The sequence below is a fragment of the Parasteatoda tepidariorum genome, chromosome 8, assembly GCF_043381705.1.
Source record: "Parasteatoda tepidariorum isolate YZ-2023 chromosome 8, CAS_Ptep_4.0, whole genome shotgun sequence".
NCBI classification, from domain to species: domain Eukaryota; kingdom Metazoa; phylum Arthropoda; class Arachnida; order Araneae; family Theridiidae; genus Parasteatoda; species Parasteatoda tepidariorum.
The window spans coordinates 31,174,904-31,196,772 of NC_092211.1; the positions used below are offsets into that span (position 1 = coordinate 31,174,904).

Here is a 21,869-nt window from a genome sequence, read left to right on the forward strand (position 1 = left end):
GTAAATTAATAATTGATTATTTTTTATGTTACATTTGTTTGTTTTTTTTATTAATTTTCTTCTTTTATTTTGCTTTTTCTTCTCTGAAACTCTGCTGCATTTTGCAAGATATTCTCAATTTCAGGCATCATTTTCCTCCCTCTGATATCAAATGGAAAAACCTCTTCATTGTTTTATAATGGCTAATATAGTCAAGAAAATAGTTCTTTGTCAGAAACTGGTTATTTTATCATGATCATGTAAAGTCTTTGAAAATTATTTTGCATTTTGTTAACGTATAGTGCTTAAAAATATTTTTGAGTGCTTAAAAGGTGCTTATTTTTTGTTGAAAAATTTGGTTATGCACCCTGGATGCGTATAAAGGTACTTTCAAAGTACCTTTATACACATCCATTTATTTTAAATTTTTTAATGTATTTTTAAATTTTTTTCAGAATGACCAAAAGACATATTATATAAGATACAAAATGCTGTGTATTTTCTATGGGTTTTAGTTCCAATTACAAAATTATACAATATATATAAAAAGCACCAAATTTTCATGTTTTTAAAATGTGCTTTTAGTAACTGTTTTATATTTTTATTATTTTCTTCATTAATTGTTTTATTTGTTTTGTAATGAAACTTGAAACATTATTTTAAATTTTTTGTGATTGGTTGATCTTCTTGCAGTTAAGTGTATTGAAGTGTATTCTATTGTTTGAAGAAAAAAACTGTTCTTTATGGCATTGTGCCATTTTAAATTTTGTATTAACTATTACTGCTGAAGTTATTGTACAAATCTATCCCCATATCTTAGAAAAAGCATCTTGAATAAAAATAATCGCTACATTATGATGAAGGTGACTACATTATAATGAATTATTTTAAAGAAATTAGGCAATTGAGATTTTAGATAACTATTTTATTTTAAAATTGTCATTGAACAGCCAACCCGATTTTTGGTTTACGACTACTAATGCTCCACGCCCTAGCCTTGTAATTTTGAGCATAATCTGGAAGACAAGGGAACTCCTGTATCAAGTAGTTTGAGAAATTTGCCTTCGTGGAGGAATTTTTGATGAAACTAACCCACATTTGGGTTACATGGCGAGCAAAATCTCCCAAGGTTAGCCTGATGGCAAGAGGACTCTAACCTCTGATCCGTCTACCATTGAGGATATTTTACATTAGTACTGTGGTCGGTGCAAGGCGAATGCGGAATTCGTATAGACCAGCTGGGATTCAAACCCGGTTTAGCTCATGAGACTGTGAACGCTCTATCACCTGAGCCATCACAGCTCTTAGATTAATATTGTAGTGGATTTATGTCTTTTGCTTACTTTAATATTACAGAAAAATCTTTCATTCTATAAGTTAGCAAAAGGTTTATTTTTTTTATAGAAAACTTACATTTATAATTGAATTTGAATCTAATTATGCAATTACCATTGACTTACAGAAAATCAACAGTCAGAAAGTCCAAATAAGTCTCAAATGCCGATTAAGAAGGAGATATCTGAATCTTCATTTCCAATACAATATGATGAAGATAAGAAAGAACTGGACAGAAAAGCTCCTGTCAAACGAGAAATTTCTGATTCGGGATCTGAAGGTCCAAAGGAAGAAAATATTGCACAGGTTCGGAAATCTACCATTTTATATTGTATTTATCCACTAGCAATATGTATAAAACTTCATTTGCTTGAAAAAATATGCTGATGGTAATAAAAATCTAAGTGTTTTGAGTGCTTAAAAACAGGTGCTCATTCTCAAGACTCCATGATGTGAGTGAGGAATATATTCATGCCTCATTCACATCTGGCGAGTCTTGAGAATGGGCGCATATTTTCAAGCTTCAAAACATGTTGACTCTGAATTTTTTTTTTTTTTTGCAAATGAAATTTTATATCATCAATATGTCAAATGGAAATCTTGCCATTTTAAAGTTTAAGATATTTTTTGCATAATCATCTATAATTTACTCAGTTAAATCATCTTGATAATCCATCCTGCTTTATCCATATTTTAAATATCTCCAATACGTGATTTAAAATCATTGCTTGGTTCTTAAAATCTTTTTAATTGTATTCATTCATAATAAAAATAGCATTGGTATTTATTCATCATTTTGATTTATAATTCAAATAGTATTGGTATTCATTCATCGCTCTCCTGGATCAAATTGCCCCCATAGATAGCACCCAGGGGTGGTGGTCGGTAAAACTACATTTTCTTTGTAGTTAACTTCAGTAGCTAACTCTGTAGTTCTACTTTATTACAATTGTTGCTAACTATAACTACTTTTTTTTGAAAAATGTAGCAACTACAAACTACAGAAATGCGTTCACTACTCTGCTACTTTTAGAAGACAAACTTAACTGGAGAACTTAATTTTCGACGATAGTCAAAATGGTGTTGAATAAAAAATTGGCTAGGTTAAATATATGCGTTCACTACTCTGCTACTTTTAGAAGACAAACCTAACTGGAGAACTTAATTTTCACCGATAGTCAAAATGGTGTTGAATAAAAAATTGGCTAGGTTAAATATAAGGAGATATTAAGAAGTTTTAATTCATGTTTACATGAAATAGTTGTTTTAATTTTAAAACACTTTTTATGAATTTGTTCTTTTAACTTTCAAAATCTATGCTTTTCTGCTCAGTGATTTAGGAAATAATCAAATATTTGTGATTTAAGTGATCAATGCTTTTTTATATCTTCAAAGAAATAAAGTGCAAACTTTCTGGGGTACGAAAAACAAAAAGTACGAAAGACAAAAAAGTACGAAAAACAAAAAAGCTGACTACGCCAAATAACTTTCTATCTAATGATCGGATCTTCACATTCTAGGACTTAATCTTAATAAGATACAAAAGCGTACTTTATAGTTCCTGTGAAATCGAATTATGGCAGCTATTAAAAAGTTGATGGGTCTCAGTTGAGGTTTCGTTTTTTTTTTAACAAATGTATATTTTAATTCGTTTTCACAGTACTTTGATAATTTTAGGTTATTTAAATCATCATAATTTTCAACAGAGTCGGAAACTGCAGCCATAGACAATTAGAAAAGACTTGGACAAGTGTTAATGCCATTAGGATATAATTTTAAATTTCGGAGCTCAGTCGGTTCAATCATTTTTGCCAAATATCTTGCACTGCATTGAACGTGTTCTTTTAAACGATGCAAGTGAAATATAGGTCGAATCATATCATCCATAGAATGGGGAATGCTTAAATATCTTAATTTGATGTTCTTGCCGTAACCGTAACCTAAAAGATTTTTAAAAAGTGTGTGTTGAAATATTCCACCCACAAAAATAACGGCATTACTGGGAATGCATTCTAAATATGATTCTCTTCCTGTTATAATATTCGGTGCTGTGAAATAGGCCATTTCTTTCGTCAAAATGTTGAATAATGCATATTCGAATCTATCAAACTCATGATCCAGTATTGTATAATTGTCGTGAATAGAAATAAACATGAGTTTAAATTTATTCTGATCGTAAAAACTTTTTACTATGTATCCAGTAAAAATCATGACTGCAATGCAGTAGGCAATACTTGTAGGTAAATGAAATGACAAAGACGATACCATCCAGGTGGCATTAAATGTTCTGATTCTCACATCCAGGTGGCGTTAAATGTTCCAATTCTCACATCCAGGTGGCGTTAAATGTTTTGGTTCTCCCATCCAGGTGGCGTTACAAGTGTATATAAAGGAAACATTGTCATGATTTCTATGATATCCATAATTTATTTCATCCAATGGAGACTGTGTGCTTACTGTGTCGAGAATTGAACGACAATTACAGTGTGAGTTGGAAATGTTGCCCATTCAAAGTCCATTTTAAATGCTTCTATGTTTGGATAATTATATATGACGGATTGTGTCCACATTGCTGTAAAGATTCTAGCGAAATGTTGATGCAGAGGGAGGAGAATGCAAAAGTAACAGGAATACCTACCAATGTCTTCAAATTTATTAAATATGATATTATGGCATATCAGAAATTATTATTTTTTCAAAACGATGAATTAATCTCTCAAAAAGAAGGTTTTTACTCTCCCTTGTTGAAATTTGTACAATGGGCTCTAACGTTTAAAGAACTCAACTTTTCCTCCATGTAGTTTGATGAATGAATTTTGAGGTTTTTCGCATTAGAGGAAATGGATTGAGATTCTATAGTGGTAATGGATTGAGCAGAGTGTAAGTTTTCTTTGGACAATTTCTCGATAGATATTGCTGCAAATTTGGTTGTTAAAAATTTTCTCCCAATTGTTGTAAACTGTTTATTTTTTTTACATATGTATATTTCATTGATGCAAAATTTATGGGAAAATCTATAGAATGTAATTTTTAAATATAATAAATTTTGAAACTATAAATACATAACTAGTCCATTTTCTGCGTTCTCATTCTGTTTAATTACTACTAATTTAGTATTCTAACTTGAATATTATTTCAATTCATGTTATTTTTAAACTTTAGATTTTAATTTTCATCATTTTATTTTTAAGCTTTAGATTTTAATTTTCATCATTTATTTTTAAGCTTTAAATTTTAATTTTAATCATTTTATTTTTAAGCTTTAGGTTTTAATTTTAATCATTTTATTTTTAAAGTCTAAAAACTAGTCGCTATTTCAAAGAAAAAATAAAGTTTTTAATTACAACAAGCTAACAACAAGAAATTTTTTTATTTGATTCAGATGAGGTCATTATGATGCTAAAAGGAAACATTATAGGAAAAATTCTGAATTTGATGAAAATGTTGTAAATAAAAGCTATTTAAAAAGCAATACTTTAATTTTAAAAGAAGATGTTTTTGATACAAGTAATAAGAAAATTATAAATCTTTCGAATCCCACTAAAAACACCGATGCTGTTTATAAACGTTATGTGTATAGAAGAATTAAAAAAAAATAAATGACAAAAATCTGAAATGGTTGAGAACAATTTTTTTTTAATATTTCTGATACTTCTTTTCTCATGGTTTTACTTAACTCCAAACAATTACAAAGTATTAGTATTAAACTTCAACGATAGATAGCGCCACTACGATTAAAAAAAAAATATTGGACACTGTTTAAAAGCAAAACAGTCTTCAATAAGAAAACTGATCATTTTAAGACTATTACATTTATTTTAAATAATAAATAATGTGTAGTTTAAAATCAAAACACTTATTACAAAATTAAAATAAAATTTTAATAAATTAAAATTTTCGCAAGTAAAAAAACTGATCATTTTAAAATTTATAATAAATAATGTGTAGTTAAAAATCAATACACTCTTATTACAAAATTAAAATAAAATTTTAATAAATTAAAATTTTCACTAGTAAAAAAACTGATCATTTTATGACTATTAAATAATAAATAATGTGTAAAATCAAAACACCCTTATTACAAAATTAAAATAAAATGTTAATAAATTTAAATTTCGATAGTGAAAAACTGATCATTTTAGGACTATTAAATTTATATTAAATAATCAATAAGCGCAGTTTAAAATCAATCGACACTCTTTTAAATCAATAAGAAAATTTATCATTTTAGGACTATTCAATTACTTTTTAAATATTAAATACTGCAGAGTTTAAAATCAAAACACTCTTATTACAAAATTAAAAAGAATAACAAACAAAATTTTACAAAATAATCTTTTTTTTCTTTCATGGTTTAAAAATTTAATCGTTTTTAAATAGGTATAAAACCTTTCTGTAATCTTTTTTAAAATAAAACATGAAAGTATCGATAGATGGCACCACTATTAAACTTTACAAAGTCACTTTCATTGCAGAGGAATGTTTCTGTTTCCTTCTGTATTTAGTTAGGGTCATATAATCTATTTATTTAGAATTAATTAATAGTTTTCTTGCTTTTACTCAGTTTGAAAGTGTAATTTAATTTATAAATGTATTTTTTCCTTTTTATTATAAATCATTTTTCCATTATAAATAATTTTTTCTAGTTTTTCAAAAATGTTTTACAATTAAAAAAAATTTTAGCTTCTGAATAAAGTAAGCTTAATTGACGCAGAGATATTCCAATATACTACTATAAAGCACAATAAAAACTACAATTTTCTTTTTTTGAAAGAAATATGTTGTACACACATTTGTAGATTTAAAAAATTTTTGTACAAGGGGTCAAGTATCCACCCACAGGGGCTCAAACAAATTAATTCAAAATATTTAAATTAAAATGAATTTTATTTATACTTTAAATTTTTTTCTCACATCATTTTTTTTAAGTGTGTTTCTAACGAATTTAAAATCACTAATGTTGATGTGCAAATTCCTTTTAATGTAAATTTTAATTTAATTTTTTTCTGTTATCGATGTATTTTATACTATATGGTGCAATTTACCATACATTGTAAGCGTGAAAATTACTTCTGTAATAAAGAAAAATAGTTGTAGCAGTAACCGCTATTTCAAAAACCCCGTTTTGAACGAACTGTTTCAAGTACATTTTTTGCATCCACGTATTGTCGATAGATGGCATCACTATTAAGCTTTAAAAAGTCACTTTCTATCTTTGAGTAATTTCATCGAAATGTTTATACTCGTAAAATTTTAATTTTAATTGTTACATAGTATAATTTACGGACAAAAATGGGCTATTTTAATCAGGGGATACGATGTTAATATATATTGTAAAAAAATACAAAGAAACTTGTAAATTTCTCTTTGCGATTCCTTTTTCTTTTCAAAGAGATTTTTAAAGTAAACATCTATGTCCGGCAAAATGCTAATTTCTTCATTTGAAAAAAAGAGTTAAGTCCATTGGCCTAAAATATAATACTCAAATAATATAGCTTAAATTTGTAATTATTTTTCAATTTACAAAATTTAAATTTGCGTCTGAGAAACGAATATCAACTAACTTACATTTAAAAAAATTTCTACACATGGCTGTTGCTTGTCTGCCTATGTTTTCATTTCTCCTCAAAACTGAAAGCACACTTTCTATCAAGATTTCTGTTTCGCTCTGCAGAAGCTTTTTACATATCGACATACGCCTGCAACCAATAACTTTTCACATAATCATTTTTTTCAACATATCAACAAGAAGCATTTGCTTCTCTGCGATTTAAATTTGATTTTGCTTTCATAATTACGAATTTTAAGTTGCAAAAAATGGACACAAAATTGCAAATGATGAAAAAATTGTACACTTTACATCTATTTAGATTTGATAAGTTATTATTTACACAAAGGTGAACAATTTCCGATAAATATAAATCTTAGTAACATTTCTAAATAGATATTATTAGTAAATATAAATCTTAGTAACATTTCTAAATAGATACTTTAGTAAATATAAATCTTAGTAACATTTCTAAATAGATACTTTAGTAAATATAAATCTTAGTAACATTTCTAAATAGATACTTTAGTAAATATAAATCTTAGTAACATTTCTAAATAGATACTTTAGTAAATATAAATCTTAGTAACATTTCTAAATAGATACTTTAGTAAATATAAATCTTAGTAACATTTCTAAATAGATACTTTAGTAAATATAAATCTTAGCAACATTTCTAAATAGATGCTTTAGTAAATATAAATCTTAGCAACATTTCTAAATAAATACTTTAGTAAATATAAATCTTAGTATCATTTCTAAATAGATACTTTAAATATAAATCTTAGTATCATTTCTAAATAGATGCTTTAGTAAATATAAATCTTAGTTTCAAATGCTTCGGATTAAAATAAATCTTAGTATTATTTCCAAATAGATACTTTAGTAGTATCACTTTAGATGCAAATGTTTGTAATGTATCTATTTAAAAATAATACTAAGATTTATTTTGAGCAGAAATTGCTCACCTTTGTGTAAAAAATTACATTCTCAGTATTTTTTTTCTTAGGCTAATTCATTTTATATTAAAACTTGAAAATGAAATTTTAAAGACACCCCATTAAAAAGTAATACTCTAAATGCTTGAGAAAATTTCTTGGTACTCGGAAAAAAGAATTTGGAATTCATTAGAATTATAAAAAAAACGCTGTACTTTGGAATCCTAAGCTGTTTGAACAACTTGAAAATTCATATTCAATATTTAAAAACTGTTAGTCTTTTTTTGAAACGTTTATAATATTTTGAAACTTGATAGATTGATTAAAATTTATAACGTTGTATTGTGAACAAAAATTTGAACATATTTCTTACGAGGAGAATTTGTTTCTTACTCGGAAAAAAATTCTGTGATCTCTTCAAAGTCCGAAAAAAAAACGACAAAGTTGGAAATTTCTCTTCGGTTGTTTCGCTAAGCCTCGTTTTTTTTTGACTTGGAAGAATTTCATTGAATTTTTCGAGAGAAATTCACCGCGTATTTTTCTTGAATATTTTTCACGAGACATTTCAGACTTGAAATGTTTCAAAATATTTTTTACTTTGAAAATTTTTTTAAATGACTTCAAATAAACTTGAAAAAAATTCTAAAGTTAGATTTTAAACTGTTTGGACTTGTATTTTTATACATGGTAATCTTTTCAAACTATTTTCAACTCTGAAAACATTTTGATGATTTTTACACTTTGAAAATTTTGTTGGATGTTGTTTGAACTTGGCAATATTTTCAATCTGTTTAAACTTCAAATATTTTTTTCTTCGCTTTTCTGTGATTCAGATGTTTGTAAGTTAGAAAGGGACTAAAAAATAAATAAAAAAAACTAATACTGAAAATAAGAGAAATTATATTCATTCTTACAAATATAATATGGAGAAAATTTATGTTATAAGTTTAATTTAACCAGCTTTATGTTATATTTTTGATATGATAAAGAAGAAAATGTTTTATTTCATATTATTAATCCGCAGTGGTGGTTGGAAACCTACCCAGTTTTAGAGGGATAAATACCAAATACCAGCTTGTCTGGTAAGTAAAGATGGTTTGTGCGCAATGCTGTTATGCCGCTGCTGACAAAAATGCTAACTTTGACTTTAAAATTATTTTACTAGAATATCAAAATAATATATAGGATATTAAAATAAAAGTACAGACAACAAACCTATCGTTTTTTTTCTTCTTAAATTTAAGATAACACGTTAAAAGAAACAATATATAGTCTCTTGATACATTAGAAGATTCTATGTAAACAGGTGATACTAATGTGTGGTGACCTGCCTACTACAACTCAACGCTGCCAGCCTCGTATCCCATAGCAACGAGGAACACAAATAAAAGAATACTAATGTTTTCTTTCTGCTGCTGCTGCTGCTTGATAATTCTCCTGTTTTTAATATGTACGTTATTGTTATTATTCAAAGTTGTTAATATATTATATTTTATAATAAGAAGCGAGTCTACTTATTTCCTCCACAAACTGGTGACCTCGGATTTATTACGAATCACAACCTGCAATGTTGTACGAATATGGAGTTTATATGCAAAAGCCTGAGCAACCATAAGTTGTCAAGAGTGATGAAATTCAAGTAAGACATTTTACCTTTGATTTAAAGTGTTTTGCCACTTTCTGGTAAGTCAACATATTTCTGTCAGAATTTTATCGGATCTATGTATGGTGTGTAGAATTTGAATCGCCAATTTCTCTGATTTAAAGTACCAAGAAGCTGCGTCGCTATATACGTATATTGATTATTTTTCTGTGTTATTGAGTATATTTGACTGATCTAAAATGGTTGACAACAATGATTCTTCACAATTGGCGCGAGTTTCAGTTAAGCCTCCGCCATTTTGTCGCCAAGACCCATCGCTATGGTTCATTCAACTGGATGCGCAGTTTAAATTGAGTCACATTACTGCTGACGAAACTCAATTTTATACAGCGATCTCCGCTTTAGAATCAGAAGTACTTCAATCAGTTCGTGAAATTATCATTAGTCCACCGGCGATGGAAAAATACAAATCTTTAAAAGAAAAATTAATTTCTGTTTATTCAGAATCCGAAACAGTTAAAATCAAGCAACTATTGCAAGATTTACAGCTGGGTGATATGAGGCCTTCTCAATTGTTGTCTAAAATGTCAGACTTATCCGCCGGTAACCTAACGGACAATATTCTTAAAACATTATGGATGAATAGACTCCCATCAAACATGCAAGCNTTAAATTTATCTTTTATTCTCAATTTTATACACGTGCTGATTACTGATTAATTTTTCGGCCAGTCAGTCTTGATCTTAAATTTTAATATTTAAATTTAATCATTAAGTATTATATATAAATGGTTAAATAAAATAGATAATATTTAATTATGCAATGCCATAATAAGGCAACCACCATGTTATATGTTCACCGTGTTATAAGGACAATGTGGAAAGCTTGGTAAAAAAAGAGGACAATGTGGAAGAAGAAGAGGACAACATGGAAATATTGGTAAAAGAAGAGGACAATTTGGAAGAAGAACATTTTTATGGTAACATCAAAAATAGTAATATACAATATGAAAATACACAGTTGATTTATTTGTGCAAGTGCTTATACATAAAATATTTTGAATTGTATTACAAACATATGCTACAAAAATATATGAGTGACCAAGAGCATGTTACAGAGATAAAAAAAGATGTGACTCGATTAAAAGAATTTGTAGAAGATTTGAAAAACAAACAAAATCTTGGGAAATTGACACAGCTGTTAATGAGTTATATTACAACAGAAATGACTACCTTTTTAGGTGAAAATATTAATCAAAGTGAACATTTGACTTTGTCTTCAAAGTGTCTTTTAAAATGTATGAAAAACACCCGAGAGCATTATGAGTTACAGACAAATTAGTAACAAAAGACAAAACGGTAACAAGAAACAAAACGGTAATTATTGTTGTACAGAATTTTATTACGAATATTATTATAAAAAGTTGTCTATAAACTGTTCAAAACTCATCACATCCAACTTGTGTTTGAAAATAATAGGACCTACTAATTTAGCATTGGGATATTTCTTTAGCAAATCATTTTTTAAAAGTCGTATACATATCTTAAAACGACAATATTTGTTTTAGAATTTTGCTCTATGATATTCGCTCGTGGAATCTCACACGCACATTGAGCTGGAAATGTTTAGAGAATAATTATCACTATCGACTCATAAGAACGTTGTTAAATAGGTATAAATATGTCCCAGAGTTTGCAAATTTTTATTCTGATATCAATGATGTGCAATTTGAAGGGTTTAATAGTGATGTTGGTGTGACCATTGATGAACAAACACAATTTAAGAAATGTACATTTGATTCTATCAATCCAGCACATTTAAAGTTTGATGAGACTATGGCTATTGTAGAATTTGAATTACACACTTGTATAGACAAAAATTCCAGAGATTTACGTTCACTATATGATACTATATATCGCGCAAAAACTGTAATTTATGTTTCAGATTTGTGTCATTAATTTTTTATTCTGTAAAACTGTTAAAATAAATATTACTTGAAAAGTCAATTTGGAGTATTTATTTTAAATTAACAACGAAAAAGACAATTTCATACAAACTATCAAAACATCTTAATACAAATTATAAAAGTATTTTCCTTAAAACACAATTTAAATAGTAGCTCCAAAGCGCCACTAGAAAGTTTATAACTTATAATCAATGCTCAAAATATTTTTTTGAACCAAGTTTTAATAGTTTATTTTCATTTTCCAATTCTACATTTTTAATATATAAATTACAAAAAAAACATTCTTTTTCTGGTTTGGGTGATATTTTTTCAGAAATCCACAATTTATCGAGTTTGACTAGAGCTAAAAGTCTTTGAAATACATCTATAAGTTTGGGTGGTTTTTTGCTAGATTCTACTTTTTCGATTCGTTCGTGAACTATTTTTACGTTTTGAAAAAATATACTTAAATGATCGTCGCGAATAACTTCCGGTAACAAATCTTCATCTACATCAATGATAGAGAATATTGCTTCTTTCAACAGCTCTCTAACCGATTTCGCGAGTGCATTGTCGGGATAGTATCTTATAAAATGCTTGAGAGATTCGACAGACTCCCAGTGAACCGGATCGACAAATAAATGTTGCGGTGTCAACACCAGAGAGAAACGATCCAGCACGGATCCGACCGATTTACATTTAATATCAAATAGTTTTAACATGTTTTGGAAAGTTTTGTTTGGAATGACCAATTCTTCCAGCTTTAAAGACAACTTGGGTATTTCTCTCTGTAGTAACTCGTCCAATGTCTTTTTATGTTCATCGGAAGCAATTTTATTTTTAGGAGTAAAAGAATTAGCTGTGATACCTTGTTCTAAACTTCCTTTACAAATGAAGGATAATTGATTATAAAAATCCTTAATTACGTAAGATTTCAACTTTAATTCCTCGGGATTTTGCTTCAAACCGTCGTAGTGACAAGCGTTGGCTTTTTCTAAATACTTTAAAATATTGTCCAGGTCGTTATTAACGATATAGTTTGATAAAAGCAATCCTCCCGTCTGAATGGTGTTTGTCACGTTAACGTATTTTTCAATGTCGAGTATCAGTCTGTGAACGTGCATGTCGGAGGGTATTTTGTATTTAAATTTTCCGAAAAGGAGAGCGTTTACAAAATTATTTAGTATGGCAAAAGACATTTTTGCTTACTTTTTTAAAGAATTAATCGTTAAATTTCGTAAAGAATTAATCGTTAAATTTCGTAAAGAATTAATCGTTAAATTTCGTAAAGAATTAATCGTTAAATTTCGTAAAGATTCAATTATTGATTGTATTGTTGAATTTCGTACAAAACATCCTTTTTCGCTTTCCGTATGTTTACTGAAAACTTGGGTATATCCGTGTAGTAAAAGAAAAATTTTTTAGCCTCTGTGCACAATATTAAATAAAGTATGAAATATATTAAAATTAATATAACAAACATAATCTTATTTTCGACCTGTTTTAGTTGGCAATACAATCACGACAATCTCATAACGTACGAGTGCGATAACCAAAAATGTAAAGTATTTCGACAATATGCCGTTCCGTATGAAATGGATATTGACAACCTATTCATACCACCACCCGATCCTTGCCATGTTTTAGAAACATTGGAAGGTGAAGCTACTGTTCACTTGAAAACGCCTCAAGGACTATATATTTACGAAAGAAATAAACTGAGAACGTTTATACCAGCTGATCAAAAGAATAGTAGTTGGAGCAAAGATTTAGATTTAAAAAATAGCGGTTGGAAAAAAAATTCAGTGACGGTGAATACCGGTTGGTATAAATTCGTTTCACTCATGTCGATTCTATCTCTACTTGTGTAATTTTTTTTGTAAAGAATCAAACTAAATAAATTTGATGGAACAAACAAACGATTGTAGAGAACATGAATAAATTTAAAAAGCTGAAATTTAATTCATTGCATCTGAGGAAATTAAGAAGGTCCGTTTCGTCCAAACGTATTGTCAAACGTGTGATTTTATTTATTTAGACTTTTATTTTTTTTAGCAAATGACTGACAAGTCCAAAACCCTATATGTATATCCAAGTACCAGATTCAGAACTCAAATATCTTGTGAAAAAAATCGAGATTTCAAACTTAATAACTCAAATTCACAAGTCCAAAGCTAAAGGTCTGATAAATATAAATCTTAGTATTGTTTCCAAATAGATACTTTAGTAATGTATCAATCTAGATTCAAATGCTTGTAACAATTTCGAATTAAAAGTAATACTAAGATTTATTTTAAGCAGAAATTGTTCACTTTTGTGTAATAATAACTTATCAATATACTTTTATCAAATTATTAAAATTTAGTTTCTAGTATTGGGAATTTTACAAGTTTGAGTTAAAAAATCTAAATTTTAAGTTTCTAAAATTTTCAAAAGATTGCTTTGGAATTGGAATATGAATTGTTAAGTTTGAGTTATTACAAGATTTTTGAATTTTGAAACTTTTTGAATTTGGTACTTTGAAATAATGACAAAATTTTGAATTTCGAAAATTTCTAAATTCATTGTTCTATTCTTTCATTTTATAAATAACACAAAATTAATTAAAATCAAAGTCATTTTCTTAAGTAATACAAAAAACTTGTTTTTTAAAAAAAAAATATGATTAAATTATTCTAAATAATGATATCACACTTTAATTTTGTATCAAAACTTAGGTAAATAATTTCTTAAAATATTAAACAAGTTCAGCTTCAATGATATAATTTTTTTTTCTGCTTAGAAAATAAAAAACAATCAAACATTCAAAGGGTGATAAATTATTTCCAGATGATCTCACGTAATTTTTTTGTGTACAAAGAATATATGTGGAATACATAAGGACCTTGCCTTAACCAAACCTTAGGTACCCTGTCATCTCCACTGGAAATTCTTTCATTCTGGTTTGTGTCTCAACATGGATAATAGCAGTACTTGGTAAACCCTGTATTTACAAAACTTATAATTTTCAAAATATAAATGTAATTTCTTACAAGGCTTACAGACGCTGAGTCTCTTACTCGAAACATTTTACAATATTTTCAAAGTCACGAAAAGTAGGGTCGTAGAAATCTAAATTGCAAGACAAACTGGAAAAATTTTTTATTAAAAATATTTTTCTTTGGACTTTGAAGAAATTTTCTCTGTATTTTGAAAACTGATTTTTACTGATTCAAAATTTCAGACTAAAGTCCAAAGCAATATATTGAATTCTGATAGGTTAGCCTTCTGGTGGTGCGGGTAATATAAATAGAGCTCCAGTGCTTTGCTAATCATTAGTAGCTTTGCTAATTTCATTTTGTATACTTATTACGATGATATTGGGACTCTATCTATGTGCTAGATGTTTTTTGTTTCTAAGATCAATTGCGGATAGAAATGAATCGTTGCATCAGAAAAAATATCAAAGAAGATGGCGCTTGGAGAAAAGAAGAATGCTATGAAAGGAAAAAAGGTTTTAATGGGTTATAAATAATTATAGTTTGTTGTAATGATTCAATTTTATTTTTGATTTGTGATAATAATTTGTGAGTTTTAAAGGTAAGTAAAAAATATCATTTTGATTGAATTCTGTAATAAAGTATTTTATTGCTTATAATAAAACTTCATTAAATAAAGTAAAAATTATTTCTATATTAATTTTTTTTACAGTTGCAGGGATGAGATTTTTCCGCTTTTTAGCGGATTTCCGCTTTTTTCTCTTTTATCTCGTAAATTTCAGTTTTTTTTATCAAAAATTCAGATTTTTCTAAAAATTTCACTTTTTTTTATAAATATTCCGCTTTTTCAGAAAATTCACCGATTTTCAAAGAGAAACAGAAAATTCAAACTAGCAATCCTTTCTCATTTTTACTTATTATAGTTATTTTCTCCCCTTTTACTCGCAGCAGATAAGATTTTCCGAATTTTTTACCCGCCCTCCTGATAGATCCGATTTTTGTAGTTCAAACGACGCTGCTTCTGACAAGCCTGAAATCTGCTAATATCTCAATTCTTATTCACACGATTTTAATATCAAACATAGGTTTTCATATTTGCATGTTGCGATTCTTATTCACGCGATTTGAATGTTGTACGTTGGGATTCTTATTTACGAGATTTAAAAATCCGATATTGTGATTCGTATTTACGCCTTTTTAAAAACCTATATAGCGATTCCCACTCACGCAAGTTTAAAATTAATGTCTTGATTTGCTCATGCAGTTTATAATATCAAACATTAAGTTTCCTATTTATACGTGATTTTAAAATAAGGATTCGCATTCTAAAAATTATGCATCATAATTCTTATTTATGCAATCTAAAAATTACGCATCATGATTCGTATTTACGCGATCTGAAAAATATGAATCGTGATTTGTATTTACGCGTTTTAAAAATTCTACATCCCAGTTTGTATTTCCTCATTTTCAAAATCGTATATCTAGTTTCATATTCATGTGATTTCAAAATCCATAATTGTTATTCATATTCACGCAATTTTAAGATCAACTATCGCGATTCTTGTAAGAAGTAAATTTTTTTTAATTTAGTTACTATAAAGGTGACTGTTTTTCTAACGACGATTATTAGTATATGTAAGTGTTACAACATCAGAGAAACTGGAAGGGAATATATTCAAAACTTACATTCTGTGCTTGCAAAGAAGAAAAAATAGGATTTGTCACAAGATGTTTGAAGATGGACTAACGACTAAATATAGCAAACATAAAAGATATAGCAAACAAAAGCAATCACTTAAAAAGGGATTTAATTAAATTATTTTTTTTTTTTTTGGAAAAAGAGTTAATTAACTCATCATCAAAATTTTATTTATAATTGCTGCTATTTATGCTATAAAAGGCAAAATTCTTATCAAATAAAAAACAGTTATCTAAACAGTTGCTGATTGTCATGTATTTTTTCAAACTAAAATAGCAATTTTTGTATGTTAAGGACTTACTATATATTTCTACTTCACTGTTAGTGATTTGTTTCAAAGGGCTCTAGTTAGATTAGACTATAATATGAACATAATGAATCAGTCTATTGTTAAAGTTTTTTTTTCCAATGTAATTTATAAAGTAATATTACTGATATATTTGCTATAAATCACATAACAGTATTTATTAAAAGTATTCTCAGTAGTTTTAATTTGCTAAACCAGGTAGTTTTTCAAGTAATAATTGTCTCTTATGTGAACTGAGGAAAAATATAATTTCCAGCTTTATTTTTTCAATTGGTAATTTTTTATTTTCACTAAATGTTAAGTAGCAATGTAATCATTTATATAATAATAGATTAGTACACAATTGTATGTCAACACATTATTTATTACCTTAAACTGTCTGGAATTTATTATTAAAGGGTTGCGCTTGTGTAAAATTTACGATCATGGAAATTCAGCTTTTTTGCCTTTTGGCTAATCTCATTCCTGAGTTGTAAATATTTTAGATTATCTTGTTATATAATACAAAAATTTGCTCAGTAGACAGAATTATGTCTTTTCCATCTAATATATAAAATTATTTGATTATTTTTAATAAAACTATTCTATATTTGATTTAAACCAAATTAAATACATTATAATTAAAAAACAGTTAATTTTAGTCCTTTTTAAACCAATATATACCCTATATAATATACAATATTTATTTTAAACATATTTTTAACTAAAGATTCCAGTTTCTATATTAACATAAAATGCAAAGTATTTTATAAGAAAAAATTCTTATCTTTATATTATCATAAAATACAAGGTCTTATAAGGAAAAATTCCAATCACTATTATAAAATACAAGGTCTTCTTATAAAAAAATTTTCAATTGTATCAAAAATATTTGACATATAAATTATACATTATTACAATTTGCATTAAAAAACCCAATTATTTTATGTGCATTCAGCTGTTATTTTATTTTTAATGCAATTAGGTCATGAAAATTTGAGGAAGTTTCTAATAAATAAAATAGTATAAATAGAATTCAACAACAGATTCTCAACATAAACTGGAACCATGGTGGAATCCATGCTGAGTAAGTATTTATAAATTTTGTATTTTATAAAAAAAAATATTTTTTAGTTTAATTTAAATTAAAGAAGGCATGATTAGGACCGGATTAAGGCAGCAGGGTGCCAAATTCCAAAAGTATTTTATTTTATTGCTTTAACAATTTGTTTAAACATTTCTGTGGTGTGCCTTCTAAAAAATTTTAAAGTTTTCAAAAATGCTAGAGTTTCTAAAATATTGTGTCTAACAATAACAATTTTGTATTTTAAAATTTGATTAAAAAAAAACAAAGTATTGCTTAGTAAGCTTTTCCAAGCACAGTTTTATTTTTTATACACTTTAGAACACTCAGTAAAAAAACTAAAATCAAAGTTAATATTTAAAAAAAGCCTTAGAATACAACTAAAATATTACAATTAAAAAAGCATATGGTTAAAATACTTTACAATATTATCTAATAAATATTTTTAAATATTGTATATATCATAACTAAATTTAAAGTATTGAATTCATTTTTAATAAATGAAATAATAATAAATAATAATGCATAAAAATGAAATAATAATAAATAATACTTAAGATTCAATTTTGCTGCTGAATTTTTATACAAAAAAGTTTGTTTACATTGTGACAAACCCCTTTTGACAGTTGAACACATCAATTGAAGAGTACAATCTGTTATAAAATAAATTTCTTGTTAAAAAAACACTCTTTCACTTAATTTTTCCTTGTATCAATAATTGAATTAGCAAATATATATAGCAAATATACATATAAAAAATAATGAATAAAATTTGAAATTCACTTATCCTAGTATTGTATTAAAAAATAAGTTTTTTGAAATAATGTAGTAGCAATAACTGTTGAAAAGGCATTAAAAACAAAATAGATTCACAATGGAGTCTGTTCAAATTGAGTGTATTAAAAAATGATGACTTAAATTTGGAACATACATACAATTTAGTCAAAACTTAAACTCATCTGAAAAAGGTTTTAGATTGTTTTTCGGACCACGAACCTGTTTTGCTTATAATAAAGTATATTTTCTTTTATTATTAAAATTTATTTTAAATAAATTGATGTATTAATTAATTTTAGTTCTTTACTTTCTTTATTGGTGTGTGTTAAACACATTTGAAATTACATGTTTAAAAATCTTTTGATGCTTAACATTGAAAATACAGATTAAATTAAATATTTAATGCTGTCTTAATATAAACTTGCATAGCTGTAAAAAGTAAACAATATTTTTTTTAAAAAATAAAAAAAATAAATGCTAACTAAAATTCTAACTTTTGATTCATGGAATTCAAATTTATATTATAGTTTATTGATGGAAATTTCTATATTTCTAAAACTTGAGGTTATATTAAAAAGAAATTACTTTAATATGCCAAAAAATAAAACGAAACAAAGTTGAGTTCAGATATTTTTCTTCCCTTTCTAAGTCTATTTGAAGCAGTAGGGTTATTAACTATTTTTTTTTCTTCATAATATATATCTTAGAAATTATCAGATTTTCTTTTGTGATTCCAATGTGTAGATTAGATTTTTAAAATGTTTACCTCATGTATTTTGATATAAGACTAAAAATGAATATTGTAACATAAAATTATAATACTTATTTTTTAATGAATGACAACATTTATAAACATAATCTGTTGCATTTATTTTGCCATTTAATAAATTATGAGAAAAAAAAGAGATCACAATTTTAAATTAAAATTATGATACGCTAATTAAAACTTTGTTAAAGTAGTATTCTTTAAATTATCTATTTTATCTTATCTTTTAATTTCAATAATGCCTTTGTATCAAAATAGTTAGTTTTGCATTATAATGAAAAATTATTTCAGTAAGCTAGAGCTTCTAAATAGTGTTATTATATAGTTTTAATATTAATTTAATTTGATTAAACATTTATAAAGTTTTTATAAAGTTTCTCTTGTAGTGTATTTGAATAAAAAAAAATCTGATTTAAATCAAAAAATACAATTTAAATAAAAAATAATTTGATTTTTTAAAAAAAAATCACAAACCTTGTATGTAGGTCACATATAAAATATAGATACAGTACAGAACCCGTTATCCGGAAATCAGAAAACCGGAAAACCAAGAAACCGGAACGAAATTCAACAAATTTTCCAGCCATTTTTAAAAAAAAAAAAATTTTTTTTTCTCATAAGATTTTAGAATTTTTCTTTCTTTTTTGAAAGATGTTTACCTTACCATCATTTTGGAAATAATCATTAGTGTATTACTTCATCGTTTTTTCTTCTTTTTAAGATTATTTCCAAATATTTTTTTTTAGCTGGTGTTAACAATAAAAAGAACGGCTTTTTGTAGCGATTCAGAAAACCGGAAAAATCAGTTATCCGGAACAGCGATGGTCCCGATCGTTCCGGATAATCGGTTCCCTACTGTATTATACTTGAAACTTAGCCTTGGTTACAGGTCCCCGAGGGTTACAGTTCAAATGTCTGGCCCTCTATTATCCACTCATGGTGGGGGTATCACTTTGACCAAAATGCTCATTGTGGCCTGCTTCAGCCTAAGTTTTAAATATTATGATAATAACGTAGAGTTTTAAAATTAATAATAAATTAACATGTATTTTCTTAAAAATATTTTTGTCAATATTTAAAAATAATATTTATAAATTATAAAAATGAACTATTCTTCAGCCCAGATGTTTAAGAGATAGTATATAATATATAAACGACCCATATATACATTAGCATAACAGTCAATAATTTAATAACAAAAAAATGCAATACAATAGCTTTTAAAAAAAATTATTTAACTTAGAAAATTATTAAATACAAAATTAAATTATCATAAAAATGAAACATCATTGAAAAAATTGACTATATTCAACAACTCATCTTTTAAATACAATATATAATACAGTCAATACAATAAATTTTAAAATATAATCATTAAATTTAGTAAACTATAATACTTAATAGTGGTTGTAGAATTGAAGCACTGATGAGCAACAATATTATCTGAAATAAATTTAAAAAAATTAAAACAATAAACTTTTATATTTTACTAAAAGTATAAATAAATAAATTATAAAGTATAAATAAATAAAAATAAATAAATGTAATAAAATTAAATAAATTAATAATTTTTGGAAATAAATAAATGTATTTATTTATTTTTTAAAATTTTTTTTACAACCTTAGATTTGTGTTATATTTTTTTAGCTATGAAAAAATTGAAACTTCTCAACGAAGAAGAGGAAGAAAGTGAACGTAGCAGTGATGACATCGAAACAAGAAATATGATACAAGAACTGCGGGAAAAACGTAAGTTAGTTTTTTTTTTTGGTAAAGGGTAAAACTTTTGCAGATGACTTCAGTAGTTTTAAAAAAAATATTAAATTAAATAATATACTTACAGAAGTACACTTTGCGAAAAATTGAGTGAAAATATTACACTAAATTAACATTTTACTAGAAAAGACTTGATTCTGTAATGTAAACCTAAATATTTGATTGAAATTTGAAACAATAATGCTAAATGAATGTTTTATAGAATATATTCATTATTTTAGGTCTACTATGTAGATATATACATAAACAAATTCTGTACCAAAATTTATAATTCTACATACAGTAGATTTTGAGAAAAGTGTACCCAAAGAGTCAAAATATGCATTTTGAGAAAATAGTAATTAAAAATGAAAAGTATTATATTTTACATTAAAAAAACATTATACTATTTTACATTAAAAAATTATTTCAATGACTTATAGGCAGATTTATAAATATTATATATCAACTTTTATTTCAATGACTTATAGACAGATTTATAAATATTTTATATTAAAACTTTTATTTCAATGATTTATAGACAGATTTATAATCTTTTTATGTTAGCCAGGAACTTACATAAGTAAATGAAATAAATTTTTTCATTAAATTTTAGTTTTTAATAGAGCTGGAACCTTGTAACATTCAATTTTATTTCTCGTAAAATATTAGTATTTTCGAAGACAAAAAGATTTCTTAAAAACTATAAAATTTAAATAACTACAGGTTAATTATGAAGGCATATCAGTTAGTTGACATTCTAATGAAATTGGTACTTTCATAGAACAGGGATGAGATTAGCCAAAAGGCAAAAAAGCTGAATTTCCACGATAGTAAATTTCATGCAAACGCAACCCTTTAATAATAAATTCCAGATAGTTTAAGGTAATAAATAATGTGTTGACATACAATTGTGTACTAATCTATTATTACATAAATGTTTACATTGCTACTTAACATTTAGTGAAAATAAAATTATAAATTGAAAAAAATAAAGCAGGAAATTATATTTTTCCTCGGTTCACATAAGAGACGATTATTACTTGAAAAACTACCTGGTTTAGCAAATTAAAACTACTGAGAGTATACATTAATATTTCATTTCTTTTAATAAATACTGTTATGTGATTTATAGCAAATATATCAGTAATATTACTTTTTAAATTATATTGG

At 26.3% G+C, this 21,869-nt stretch overlaps 1 protein-coding gene and 1 long non-coding RNA gene across 2 annotated transcripts in view; both read left to right on the forward strand.

Annotated features, from left to right (window-relative positions):
* Positions 1-20,689, forward strand: part of LOC107440379 (uncharacterized) — a gene marked incomplete in the record, with an annotated part of 42,662 nt that extends 21,973 nt beyond the window's left edge. The window contains 2 exon segments of the mRNA XM_071184575.1: positions 17,342-17,401; positions 20,589-20,689. Of these exon segments, the coding sequence (XP_071040676.1) occupies positions 17,342-17,401; positions 20,589-20,634 (106 nt within the window).
* Positions 20,690-21,429: 740 nt separating this feature from the next.
* The window catches only part of LOC107437836 (uncharacterized), a 2,955-nt gene continuing 2,515 nt past the window's right edge, over positions 21,430-21,869 (forward strand). The window contains exon 1 of the long non-coding RNA XR_011637372.1: positions 21,430-21,468. This is a non-coding gene — a long non-coding RNA (uncharacterized lncRNA). The remainder of the gene's footprint in view (positions 21,469-21,869) is intronic.